Genomic DNA, 13973 nt, shown 5'->3' on the forward strand with positions numbered 1-13973 from the left:
TGTTCCTTATACACGGTAACAGAATTTGGCTACATACAGTTTTTTGTGGTTCTCTCAGAGATTGTCTCTTTTTAAATCTACACACAGGTCCTTTGAAATCCTTGCCTGTGTAAGCAGTTTTATCAGGGTGTGATGATATAACATTTTTCATTTCTCTGTGGTCCAGAGGACTCCAGAAGAAGCCTTTAAAAAATGTTATTTTTTCCAAGGAAAAAATAAACATTACATTAGTTGATTTGGAACTGTTAGAAATTCAAAGTTATCAAAGCAAAACTGACTTCTTTATTGCAAATCCTTTTTTGTCTTATTATTAGCGTTACTTTATTCCAAAATGTAGTGTGTTAATTTTCAATTTAAAAGCATATGCTAGAAGAGCCCTTCAAGACTTGCTGAGTCAGAAAAGATCCATATTCAGATTTCCACTTTTATTTAACTACACAGAAGTCCGCATGGCTATGTTCACTTTTAGTCATAATTAAATACTCTTTGGGTGCATCTACACTTGTAATTAATGATTTTTAGATGTACTGCTCAGTAATTTACTACACAGTAAGTTAGACCAGTCTACACATGCATCCATGTGGGCACATCTACATGTTCATTAATGTGCCATAGTTACAGCACATTGCATTCAGTACTTGCAATAATACAGGCACCCTGTAATAACAGGTATTAACTTAATAGACCATAATAGGCCCTACTGTGCAGTAGTGCCAGCACATGCTTTTTTGTGATGCTAATGCACAGTAGATAAATTCTACTGTGCATTAATTCATTAGCACATTTTTTTCCTACCGTGCTAATGTGCAAGAGACTTAATCTACTGAGCATTTAGAGTCTTGGGAACAGATTTGCTTCCTATAGGTTTAAGCAGATCCAGGACTGCTCTTGCCCTGCTTTGACCTCCTACAGCATCCAGAGGATGCTGCAGGTTCCAGATGCAGCTGCCTGGGTGCCAGGAGGCTTGCGGGGGGAGGGTGGGGACAGGGGTGACAGACTAAACTATCTCGGGACCTCAACCTCACTCCAGACCATGATGTGGTCAGTGATCTCTTATGCTGCCCAGTTTGGTTCCTAGGCTGCTCTCCCTGAGGTTAGGGACATTGCCATCATTGGTGCTAACTCTGGCAGGGACTCTGGGTGCCATTGTGTCTGGACACATACCCACTGCAGAGGGGCATGGTACCCAGAGGCCAGGAAGCTGCAGGTACAGGTCCTGAGGGTCAGGCCAGTGACCTGTGAGACTGCTGGAGCCAGCATGTGCCTGCAACACAGGGGCACTGTGCCCAGGGGCCAGGGAGTAGCCAGCAGAGGCCTGGGGGTCAGGCCAGGGCTCTGCAGTGCTGCTGTAGCCAGCATGTGCCCACCACACCAACATTCAGTAGCCAGGGGCAGGCAGCAACTGTCCCATGCCCAGGGTTCAAGCCAGGGGGTCTAGAGGCCAGCCAAGAACTGTTAAAGAGCCTTCCCTGCCCTGTGGCTGGAGGGACTCCCAACCACATTGCTCTGCCCCTGGCAGGAGGCTGACCCCTTCCTGGTATGACTGACTGAGAACAAATTTGCCCCTGGTCAGTGTCTACACATGTGCTACTGCATGTTAGCTAATGCACAGTAAATCTACTACCTGTAAATACATGTGGTAGATTCATTGGCAATGTGTAGGGGGTGCATGCGGGTGCTTGTGCACCCCCTGAGATTGGCAGTGCACCCCCTGCAAAAAGCACCTCTCACCATCCCCACCCCCCTGCTGCTGACACCACCGGCTGTGTCAGCGGGTGGTCGCCGACTGCCAGCCAGTGCTCACCATTCCCTCCTCACCCCCACTGCTGCCACCTCTGTGGCTGCCTGCAGGAGCTCCCCGCTTACTACCTCCACACCCCTGCCACCGCCACTGCTGCTGACACCTGTAGGCAGTTTCTGTGCCCCCCTAGCCTCTGAGGACATGCATTGTTCATGGCACATTAGCTTATTTTACTGTGTAGTAGCTCAACCCATGGTTTCACAGTGACACTTTACTGCTCAGTAGATTTTACTGTACAGTAAAGTATGCCGTGTAGACATGGACTTTGTTATCTGCAAAACACTACCAATGTACATCTTACCTCTTCATTTCTCTTTCTCTGTACTATTGGTAGTGTTATTGAAATCCTCCACTGGCTCTTCTTTGCCAATTAAAGAGGAAGAAATTGAAATTAAAAATACTTCAAAATACCACTTTAATATCTTCCTCTGAATGCCCCAATGCTTCTCTTCTTAGCCACCTGTTATCTCATATATAGGCCCTGAACCCACAGGTTCTAAATAATAAACATATATACTAGAACCTGAAGTTCAGGATGTGCAGGATCCAGCCATTAGCTTGGGTGTTACACAGCACTCAGGAAGAAGATTGGCTTTCTGCTATGTAGATGACTTAGGGTTTCCTTTCTTATTAGAAACCAATTATTATAGGGTAATATCAGCCCCAAGGATCTGATTTTAAATACTTATAGTCTGCAATAACACTACATCCTAAAGTCTTTAATATATTTATCATCACAACATCTCAGTAAAGGATTCAGTCCTACTTGTGCAGAGATAACTCAGAGTATCTCTGCATGACAATGTCTTGCCCTCTTGAAACTCAGGTTTGTGAATTCCTCTTTTGCAATTTGGCACCAATCTAGAGGAGCAGTATCACATGGCATCACCGCACCTCTGTAGATCTCATCCTGACTTTCACAAGGTCACACAGGAAGCCTAGCATGGAAGAAAACATGGACCTGGGGATGTTAGTATATTAACCAAAAGATCAGCTTTCCTCTGAAGCTAAACACCCAGTTAAATTAACCTAAACTGCAAACATGTTACCATGTTAAATTATTTGTATAGGCAGAGGATAATTAACATACAGAAAAGAAAATGGCACTCTCAATACATATCAAAAGCACATTTCTTGGTAATAAATAGGATTTATGACTTAGCCACCCACTGTGAAAAACAAACTTTTCTTTGTTAGGGCAGAAAATGCAATAATACAAAATGGTACATTGTGCTTCTCTTTTTATCCTGGATATAAACAAGCATATTTTAATTATCACAGTCTGAGACAGGAGATCCAAAATAGAAGATACAGAGCTGAAAGGTATAGTACATTTGTAATGCAAAAGAAGGGATAATTTTCTGTTATATACCAAACAAAAATGCATCTAGCAGAAGTGCTAAAATATATGGTATTACACTTAATAAAATCTTTATTGAAGCAACAATTGTAACATTAAATAGATTTCAGATTTTATCTGCAATGTCAAAATATTAAAAGTGGTATTACATCAGATTTTTGTAAATATATTTGTGCCAGAAACAAGAAATATGCTTTATTGTCCAGATTTATCTATTTGTAATACTTCCTTGATTTTATAATGTACCATTAACTCACGCATTTTTACTAGGCCATAGACAATAACAAACAGAAGGTTAATGGAATAGTAAAGCTCAGGAAAACTGAATTTGTATATCAAGATTTTTACCTTTTAAGTGACAAAAAGCAGAATAGCTCTGTGGATTGTGAAGCAGGGAAGAATAGGTTAGGAGGTATTTAAGGGGTATGTATCTTCCAGAAAAAAAAATCAGAAGGACACCTAAGAGATAAAGTCTGCTGAGAAAAGGCACCAGAGAGGTAAGTGGAAGAATTATCTCCCTTAGAGTCTTAATCAGGAAACACATATTAGTGGCTTCCTCTATCAAAGAACTCCCATTCCAGCCTCATGAAGAAAAGAAAGATCTTGAGAAAGCAACTTCCAGAGGAAAAGAGAAGGATGTGGAAAGCATTAAGGGCATCCACTAAGGGACATATTAAGCTCACAGCCAAGCAGCTGCTGGAAGAAAAGAAGTTACAGACAGCAAATGAATCATTGCTGTATAGTAAGCAAAAAATATATGCATTACAAAAAATCCATGATTCAAAAATCCATGTAGATGACCATAAAAATACTTGTAGTACAACAAGTACAGATTCTATTGTTGCTAAATTTAATGTATATTTTGGGAGTTAAATAAAGTAGACAGGAAATCAAGCTGAATGGATATCACATGGCTTTTCAGCTGTAATACAAATAACTCATACTGGTTAGCAGGGAATCATGTGACCTGATTTACCTTGTCACTATGCACAGGATCTTGCTTTGTTATCTTCAACTTTCAGATAGGATACATGGCACAACATTTAGATGAATGATGAAAAATAATAAATTTGAGGCAAAGAGTCCAAAATAGGTAATACAGAAATACGGCTTCATGGTGGCCAAGGAAAAGGGCAAGACATAGATGAATTTGAGAAACCTTACACTCCAGTGCATTGGGCTAAATAGGCAGAAAGCTACACTACACATCACAATGAGCATTCATACGACAAGTGGCTCCAAAGAACTGGGTCACCACCCAGGAGCAGTTTTTTAATGTTAATACCAGCAAAGATCATTTTTTGCATTAGTAACTTGCTAATACCATCCAACATCCTCTGTTGCATTATGCTGTTGGACATGCAGGCATTAACTAGTGTTTTCTGACAAGGAGCAAGTCACCTTATATTATCAGGCATCAAATCAGTTTAATAGATTGTTGATATGTTTTCTTGTTTGTACAAGCTGCTAATACAAATAGTTTGCCACGCTGTAGCATAGAAAGAAAATGTGCATGAATAAGGTGCAGAATAAACACTGGTAATAAAATTAGGCCTTAAGTGCTGCATCCACTTAAGCCAACATCCAATTGGCTTTTGGGAAGATTCGAACTCTCAAACTCCAATTTATTTAGACTTCTCAGAAAACTGCAGACCCTGTTGGGGGCTTTCAAAGCAAATACTTAAAGCAAGACTCTCTGAGTCTCATGCCGTTCCTTCCGTTAACAGAAAAGCTGGTCTGATAGATGGAAAGAGACCTTCATGGTATGGCCTGAGTTTGGAGTTCTGATGTCTGGTATGGGCAGGTCTAGCTACCCATGCACTTGGTAGTGCCCAAGAATTAATTTTTTGATAGACCTTACTGAAGGAGTAGGAAGGATCCAACAGATTGCAGCAAAATAGGCTTAATTGCTGGCTACACAAGGCTTCCTATGACATATTCCTTTTTCTGCCTCCCTATGTCTACATTTCAGTATGCCCAATCTGTTCACATACAAACTGGTGAAATAAAAAATCAGCATCTAGTTCTCTGGTTAAATGGCTCTGGTTTATTGTCTAGTCAACCGTAAACTATATTGGACAATCAGCCAGCCATTTATTGTGCCACAGCAATGTTGACTGCCTGTGTTCAATGCTACTACAAAACCTTCCTTTACTGGTATGCTTCTGCATCTGTCAATTTATCAATCAAGCCCTCACCTATCCCGCAACTTTATTTTCTCTTCCCTTCTCCACTGATCAGGTGATTGGCAGGATCAGGGTGGACACTTTCTCTCATGATCTGAATTGTCCCAGGGAGTCCTAGGATGTATCCAGCTTCGTATCTGTGTACAGGATGTTGGGCATTCTCCCATATCTCAAACCATCCCATGGCTCCAAAACAGTTCCGGTCACAGCACCTCTGATTCCCACCCCTTGCACAGGACCAGACTGACCTAGTGCTAAGAAGGGGCGGAGGGACAGTATCTCATGTCTTGATCTATTTGGGGCACTCCTAAGATGAAAGTGCATCTGCTTCCCTGTGTGATCAGGTCCAGATTACACCCAAGGAGACCTGGAGTTGTGTATGGCAGGAGGACATCCTCCTGTACTTTGAACCATGCCAGGGCTCTGGGAAAGTTCCATCAGCAATGCATCTGTCTCCTATCCAGTGCACGGCTCTGTGTCACAACTCTAGATTACTCTGGAGCTGTGCAAGAGGGGATGGGTGGAGAGGAGGAAAGGGAGGGTAATATCTGATGGCAAAAACGATCCTGGGGCTTCAGGACAGTTCCAGCCACAGCACTTCTGCTTCCCACCCCAATCACGAAGCCAGGGTGACCCAGGATTCTGTGTGGGGTGGAGGTATTCCCAAATTTCCCATTCTGAGCATTCCCAGAGCAGGTTAAGCTGCAGGGGAATGTCCCCTTCACCCCACTGAGTCCTGCTGATCAGCTGATTGGAAGGACCAAGTCAAGGGGACATTCTCTCATGGTTTGAACCATAGGTGGCAGCCCAGGCTTTGAGTAATGGTGTGCCTCTCCTTTCCTCCAGGGTGTTGTGTATTGGGTTGCAGGGAAGAGACATTCCCCTGTGCTTTGAGTAGCCCAGGGATGGATAATTGTATTAGGACTCTGACCAGTCCTGGGTTTGTCATTAGTTAATTACTGTACTGGTTCAAGAAAGACTTGTTACCCACAATACTTGTTCCAGTTCTTGTAAATAAAAGTGCAGCTTTGTTTATCCAGAAAGCATGCATCTGTATTTCATTGTTTTCATGCCTTTGGCAAGTTCAGTTATTCTCCTGACTCATGGTCACAATAACAGAAGAGAAAGACAGAAGAGCAACACGGTTGAAGCCATGGTTTCCACAAAATATTCCCCCATGATAACTGGTCAGGAACTACATGCAATGATTTAGTGTGATTGCTTATTGCTTGTTGAATGACATTAAGGATGTCATAGAAATGAATCTCAGTTTCTGGCGTCAGTGGATTTCTCTCTTCTGGGTCCCTGGAGAGATCAAAGAGTAGTGGTGGATCATGATGTCTAATATAACTTCCATGGCAATGACACACATGGGAATGGTAACAACCATTTGAGTCTTCAGGATAAAAGATTGGAGTGAAGAAAAAAGCTTTCCAAATAGCATCACCTGCAATTTACAGAAATATATTAGGTGGTGATAGGCTAATAAAATAAAATATCTTTAAGCTTGTGAAAATTAAAATTAAACTACTTAATATAACTCATTTATTTCAACTTTTATGTATGTATATGGAAACTACAAAATATTAAAATGGACAAAAAGTATCCATTTGGAACATAATCTAGGTAGATTCTGATTAACATGAATCACAGAAAGCTTAAAAAAACTTGTACTTTTACCTATTTGCATACCGTACCTTTTGTGCTAAAGGAAATCCTTGCAAATAACCACAAAACCATTGCACTGACTTCTTCCAGGCTTATTAAAGTGTACCTCTACAATGATGATGACAAATCACTCAGCTGTAACTAGCAGCTGGTGTGCTAACACGTTATTACCTCATGCTCCCCTCCATGTGATTTTTCTATCTACCTCTTATCTTTATCATACACTTAGCTCAAAAGCTGTTGAAGCAGACTGTCTTTCCATTCCATGTTACTACAGCAATTAGCATAATTTGGTTCTCAATTACTGTTTAAGAACCCTAGATACTTTTGCGCTAGTATTCCTAATAATAATACAGATTAAAAATACAGACTAAATTAAATTACACTTGTTTAGAAAATAGGGTGATATCATCTGTAGGTGAATTGTCAAACGGCAATCAAATGTGCCTAAGACTCTTAATACATTGCTAAATTTCTCATTTCTTTTGTACAGGCAATGCTATGAACTGGTGTGCCATAGCTTAATTTCTCTGATCAATTCATGTTTCCAAAGAAGGAAAGGTAAATTTATGACTAACATGAATCACAGATGAGTTGGTACCTAAAGGAGGCAGATAAATGCTAAGATGAGATGAATTGGAGGACCCCAAAATGTTTACCAGAAAAGAAGTCTACCAGGAAACGGATAATTCTTGGCTCAAATTCTGCAGTCAGGCAGTAATTTTATATTTTACCTAGGACATAGCAGCATTGTTCCAGAAGCAAACCAAAGAATAAATTGTATCTCAGAGGGCACATCTACACAAGCAATTAGCGCACATGAATAAACTCCAGAGCAATCAGCTCCAGAGTTTATTCATGTGCAGCATCTGAAGCCAGGTGGGAGCATCACTGGCTGGCAGGAATCCCGGGGTCAGCCTGTCAGCCTAGGAATTCTTCTCCTGGCTCCATGCGCTGCAGGAGTCAGTCCCCTCACTGCAGCACCCTTGTGGCCCAGGCATCTGGGTAGCATCTACACATGTACTGCTGAGGAGCTGTTTAGTCTGCATCAGGATAGTATCTGTAACCAGCAATCAACTGCGCAGTAAATGTTGTGTGTAGATGCACCCAGGGAAATGCACTTGTTGGTACTGCTTTACATTTTGCATTAAAAATTAATCTCAGTCAAAAGAGTTTCAGCTAGCTTTATTAATCTGGTAACTGGTTGTCATGGATTTACATGCAGGGCTACAAAATGTAGTATTAATTAAGCTCACTAATTAACCAGAAATAGAATTCATTAGGAAATGATGGGGGGTAGGGGGAGGGGAGATAGGTGGTACATCTTATATATCCAAAATACATTACTTTAGGCTTTTAGAGATAATATTGGCTTGCAGGCTGATAGGTTCCAGTGAAAAAAGAGATGAAGAATAAGGTTACAATCTACAACATGGATTTAAAAGGAAGTAGGTAACCTTAAGATTCTTTAAAGCTTCTTTTGTTATAGATCATTCTTCACAATATAAGAGATATTACTTTAAGGAACTTTTCTGTGACAAACTGATAGAGCCTGGAGACTTCCAGTTTTCTTAGACTGCACGTACATTCAGTTATCAAGGGCAGATGGGTGATGGTTACAATAGAAATTGGGCAGAATAATCCCCCTAAATATTGATGAAAAATCAGCAAAGGGGGAGGACATTTGGAGGAGGTAGTGAATTTCTTGTACAGACAGTAAATCACAGCACTTCAAAAATCCTGAGAAGGTACTGACTCCAACATGGGGCATCAACAGGCACTTGTACACATGACAAATACTGGCTTTTTTTGCGGTTTAATTGCATAACACTGTGAATGTGCAGGGGGGTGTATAAATTAAATGAGTTTGTTATGTTGGAAACCAAACCACATCTGCATGTAGTTTAGTTTGCAGTGTAGCTATTTGTAACATTGCAGCCTTTTGACAGCTCACCCCAAACCCCTGCTGCAGGAAAGGTGGGCTGAAGGAAGAAGCAGTGAGGGGCCTGATCCTTTTTTTTTTTTCATGGAACATGCCTACCACCCTCATGGCTGGGGGTCAAGCTGCCAGTGGGCTGAGCAGTCCCTGAGCTGTGGGGAATTAATATTGTTGTAAACAAGGGCATGTTCAGAAAGAAGCTCTGAACATTGTCCTGTACATGGATTCGTGTAAATTTAAAATGATTTTTTTGACTGCAAGAAATCAGCAAATAACATAAGCAGCAAAAACTTTAATGCATGTTTCAAAATTATATTGAAAGTAGTTCTATCTTTACTATGACTAACCTACCAACTCTGTAAGCATGTTGGGCATTTGTACACATGACAGGCGTTTAGTCACCTAAATTGAAATGGTGGGTTTTTAATTGCAATGATTAAAAACCCACTATTTCAATTTAGGGGCTTCCATCCATTACTGTCATGTCGGGCCTGATTCTTTTAAAAAAAACATTTTTTGGTGGAGCCTGCTCACCTGCTCGCCTCTCCGGTGGCGGGGGGGGTGAGCTGCTGGCAGGCCAAGTGGTCCCTGAGCTGCAGCAGGGGCCCCAGTCCTTCCCTCTGCAGTTGTAGTGCACCCTGGGGCTGCCTTGGTGTGCTGCTAGCAGGCAGGTGCTGCCCCAGCATGCGCTTGGGAAACAGTTGGATCAGGCTAGGTGCTGCCTCTGGGCTGGGGCAGCCCCTGCCCAGGTGGCCCTTGCGGGCACTGCCACTGCAGAGAGCAGGACCACCCCCCTGCCCCCCCAGCAACTCAGGGTCTGCTGGTAGCTCTCCCCCCAGCCATGGGAGAGGTTGGCAGGCTTCATGAAAAAAGAAAAAGGTTCTGGCCCCTTGCCGCTTTTTTTTTCTGGTGCAGCTTGCCCATGTGAGCTGCTGCTGGGGTTTGCAGCCCCTGAGCTATGTGGGGCGCAGTCCTTTCCTAGGGCTGCCAAGGCAGGGTGCTAGCTACGCAGGTGCTGCCTCAGCTCAGAGGTGGCACCCTGCCAGATCCAATTGTTCCTGAGCCTGTCCACTGGAAACCTGCCAAGCGCTGCTCCCCAAGGGTGCTCAGGGACAGTTGGATCCAATAGGGTGCTGCCTTCAAACTCAGGCAGCACCCCTGCTGCTAGCACCCTACCCTGGAGGCCCTGAGGGGCACTGCCACTGCAGAGGGAAGGACTGGGTCCCACCCACAGCTCAGGGCCTGCACAGCCCACCAGCAGCTCATGCAGGCAGGCTTCTCTGGAAAAAAAATAAGTCGTGAGGGGCCTAATTCTTTTTTTTTCTTTTTTTCTTTTTTTTGCAAGCCTGTTTGCCTCTCCCATGGCCAGGAGTTGATCTGCCAGTGGGCCCTGAGCTGTGGAGGAACCCTGTTATGGAGGAACCCTCCATAGTGGTAGCACCCCCACCCTGGGGCTAGGGTGGGTGCTGGCAGGTGGCTAGTGGGTGGGTGCTGCCCTACCTTGGAGGCAGCACCCAGCCTGATCCAACTGTTCCCCAAGCTAGGCCAGAGCCCACCCACTAACAGCCCACCCAGGCAGCCCTGGGGGACACTGCCACTGCAGAGAAAAGGACCGTGACACACAAGTATGGCTGCAGAACACTCTTAAAGTGGCCAATCATGAAAAAAATGAACCCTTATCAAATGAGGTATCAGATGAAGATGCTCTGATTTAGACAGCCTTAGGGAAATTGTCAATAGGTTTAATTTTTTCACACAATTGAGGCTGGGCACATGCATCCCAGCCCCACTTCCAGAGCAGTCAGCAGGAAGGGAGGAGGGAAGGGAAACCAGCAGCAATGAGATGCTGACTGGGGTTTGCTTGGCCTGAGATGGAGAGGGGAGCTGCATGGATCGGAGGCCCCTTCCCCCACCTCACAGCTTGCTCCCAGACCACCCACCTCCAACTCAGCCTAGGCAAACCCAGGCTGGAAGCCTGCTGCTGTTGGCTTCCCCTCCTCACTCCCCACTCTGTTCCTGCTGACATCCCTGGAGCTGGGAGGGGGAGGGGCTGGGGAGAGGGGCCGCTGCTCAGTGGGCTGCTCACATGCAGGCAGGCTCAGTCCCCCACCTCTCACCTCCCCAACTCAACAGGAGAACATCTGTTGGGTTGCGGGTGGGGGGGGAGGGGGCACTCTAACTCGTGACGCTTTATGCACCTCTGTCAGCACCCAAAATAGGGCTGTGCTGGTTTATCCCAACTAACTATCTGGTCTGTAGCAAGAGAAGATACGTTGTAAGGATGCAGCAATCAACAGAAAAAAAAAAACCCTATATAACTACTGAGATAGAGCAAAATAAAGAAATTCTAATAGAAATATTCATGTGGGGCTTTGAGGAGACCATGCCTTATATATGTGTTTGGCAGCATGACTATACAGTATAATAGTGAAAAAAATACAGTCAACTCTTTCATTTCTGGGCACTATAGCATAGTGTCAGTTCAAGGATTTATCTGTATAAATATCAAGTGAGGTGTTCTGAGTATTTCAGTCAGCTCAAATAAATAAATATGTTTACAAAAGGCAAAATAGACATAGAAATGGAGCAGATATCCAGTTTGTAACACAGCCATCTTTTCCTACCCCCACTGTCAAAAAGGATATTTACTGTTAAAACAGATAGATTAAGATCCCTTAATCACAGCAGCCTGTATCTTGCAGTAGCATATGAAACTCTTCCTGACACATTTAAATATTATCACTTTGGTTAGTTTTACAGGAAACCCTTGCTATTTGCGGGCTCAGCATTCATGGTTTCAAATATTCGCAAATACCAAACCCACATCTTAAATGTACTTACAAGAGCTCCTCGGGAGCTCTGAGCTTGCCACTGCTGGGCTCCCACTGTCGCACTGTCACCACCATGCTGCCACCATCACCTGAGCAGCCATGCCAACCCCCCAGCTGCCGGGGGCACTATGTTCATGAATGCAGACGGTGTGCATGAACATAGTGCCTTATTCGTGGATTTTGCCATTCACGGAGATCTCAAGAATGGATCCCCCACAAATGGTAAGGATCTCCTGTACCTCTGTAGATACGTACAATAATTTTTCAGCTTTACTGCTACTTAACATGGTAGGAATTTTGAGCTAAATAGGAAACTGAGTGAAGGCTAGTTATGTTTTGCAACATTCAATTGTATCACAGTGATACTTCCTTGAAAATATAGAACAACAATGGGATGCTGGAAGAATAGCAGTGCAGGGTTTAACAACTGATTTCCTAATCACTATAAAAAGTAAGTCAGAGTCTGTGCCTGTGGAATGGCCGTTATATACTGGTAGACATAAAGAGCTGTCAGAGTTGTAATCTGTAAAGCTGATGAACTGTACAAGGCTGGATATTAAAAGTTAAGGGTTCCCTTCTCTTTCAGCTGGTATAAAATCTCATTCTGCTAGAGGGTTAATGACAAGGATCAAATTAATCTCCCAGTAATTAATAGTTCCTTTGTTCTACAATCTATCTGGAGAGGAAGCTCTCGGTTGAGATAGGACTTCCTGCATAATCTATTCCTCCGTGAGCACCTGGGCTCTCCTACACTCAGCCTAAGGAAGAGCTAATGAGCTGGAGCTACTTCACAGCTGCCTCAGCTCCCCACCTGTGCTCCCAGGAATCACTAAGCAACTTGCAGTAGTATTTGCTGTCGGATGCTCCCTTCAGCCTAACCCTGTCCCCTCACTCCAACACATACATAAAAAAATTAGCAAAGAAATTCACATACAAGAACTTCTGGTATTTACAGTCACAGCTGTTGAATTCCTCTCAGCACAATCACCAAAGGCATGGAAAACACCAGTGTAGGCACTACTAACATTTAGACCAACCACAATTTATATAAAGAATGCCACTCAGTTCCACTTACAAATGACTCACCTCTACAATAAAATCCATTTACATCCCAGCACACATCCACTCAATACTTTCATAGAAACCTTCACATTCACACAGATAACCATAGTTCCAAAGACTAGCTGTAACAATACAGTCTCTCAGTAAAATATTTAATCTTTCTATAGGTGAGAAAGGTACTGTCACGCTCCAGCTGGACTCTGCCAGCTTCACCCAGCAACAGATGCCGTCAGCACTCTCCTCACAATTTGGAAAGCCCCTATTTGGTTTGCTGCATGGCCGTGGCCATGTGCTGGGGAAACCCCGTCCCCTGTGGAAAAACCTCACGAACATTTTAGGGCGAAAATGTGACCAATCGGGGGCTTGAAATTGCGCTTGTCATCTGGCCTATAAAAGCTAGGGTTGAGTTTCCGCCCAGAGAGAAGCCAGAGCGTTCACTGCTCAGTGGGTAGGCCTGGCCAACTTCCCACGGCTTCTCCTGCCTCCAGAACCATAGGCAATCATTTGTGCACTCGAGTATCTCGTATATCAACCGTTCAGTATCTCATATATCAACCGTTCATTCATCGTCGTTTACGGTCTCGGATTCATCATTCTGTTTTCCGTTCTTTCGTCCCTCACCCGAACTGGGACAGATCCAAGTGTAACCGCCTGCGCAGCCACATCCATACCGGTGGTGCATAAGTAAGAGATCAAATAAAATTTTCTGGAACCTTTACAAGTCTACCTCTCCCTCTCACAAACTAACATCAGGGGATAGAGCCCACCGGGGCTATAGCCACAACCTGACTCGCGCCCTGCACAGGTACTTAGCTCTGTCTCTAGTCTGAAGTTAGGTAGTAGGCAGGTGGCACTTTATAAACTCATTCTCTAGTTTATAGCCACTCTGCTCTGCCTTCTGTCTAGCAGTGGGGTTAGGGTTGCATGTGCGGGGAGGGGAAATGTCTTGGTAGTAATATTCTTAAGTCACAGAAGGCTAGATCCTACTGTCAGATATGCAGCCACTAAAATCAAAACAAGTTATAGTTATGTGATATCCTTGATTTTATATTTTCCTACTGTCTTCCTACTTATTTTTGTGAAGATAAATTTGTGTCTGCTATTTTCTTTGCTACAGGTTCAAAAT

The 13973-nt window shown here is 43.5% G+C and overlaps 1 protein-coding gene across 1 annotated transcript in view; it reads right to left on the bottom strand.

Annotated features, from left to right (window-relative positions):
* Positions 1-2043: 2043 nt before the first annotated feature.
* STS (steroid sulfatase (microsomal), isozyme S) overlaps positions 2044-13973 on the bottom strand; it is a 144856-nt gene continuing 132926 nt past the window's right edge. Inside the window, exon 10 of the mRNA XM_019529357.1 lies at positions 2044-6794. Within this exon, the coding sequence (XP_019384902.1) occupies positions 6436-6794 (359 nt within the window). The 3' untranslated portion in view covers positions 2044-6435. The remainder of the gene's footprint in view (positions 6795-13973) is intronic.

The sequence above is a fragment of the Crocodylus porosus genome, unplaced genomic scaffold, assembly GCF_001723895.1.
Source record: "Crocodylus porosus isolate Cpor-Errol unplaced genomic scaffold, CroPor_comp1, whole genome shotgun sequence".
Classification (NCBI taxonomy): Eukaryota; Metazoa; Chordata; order Crocodylia; family Crocodylidae; genus Crocodylus; species Crocodylus porosus.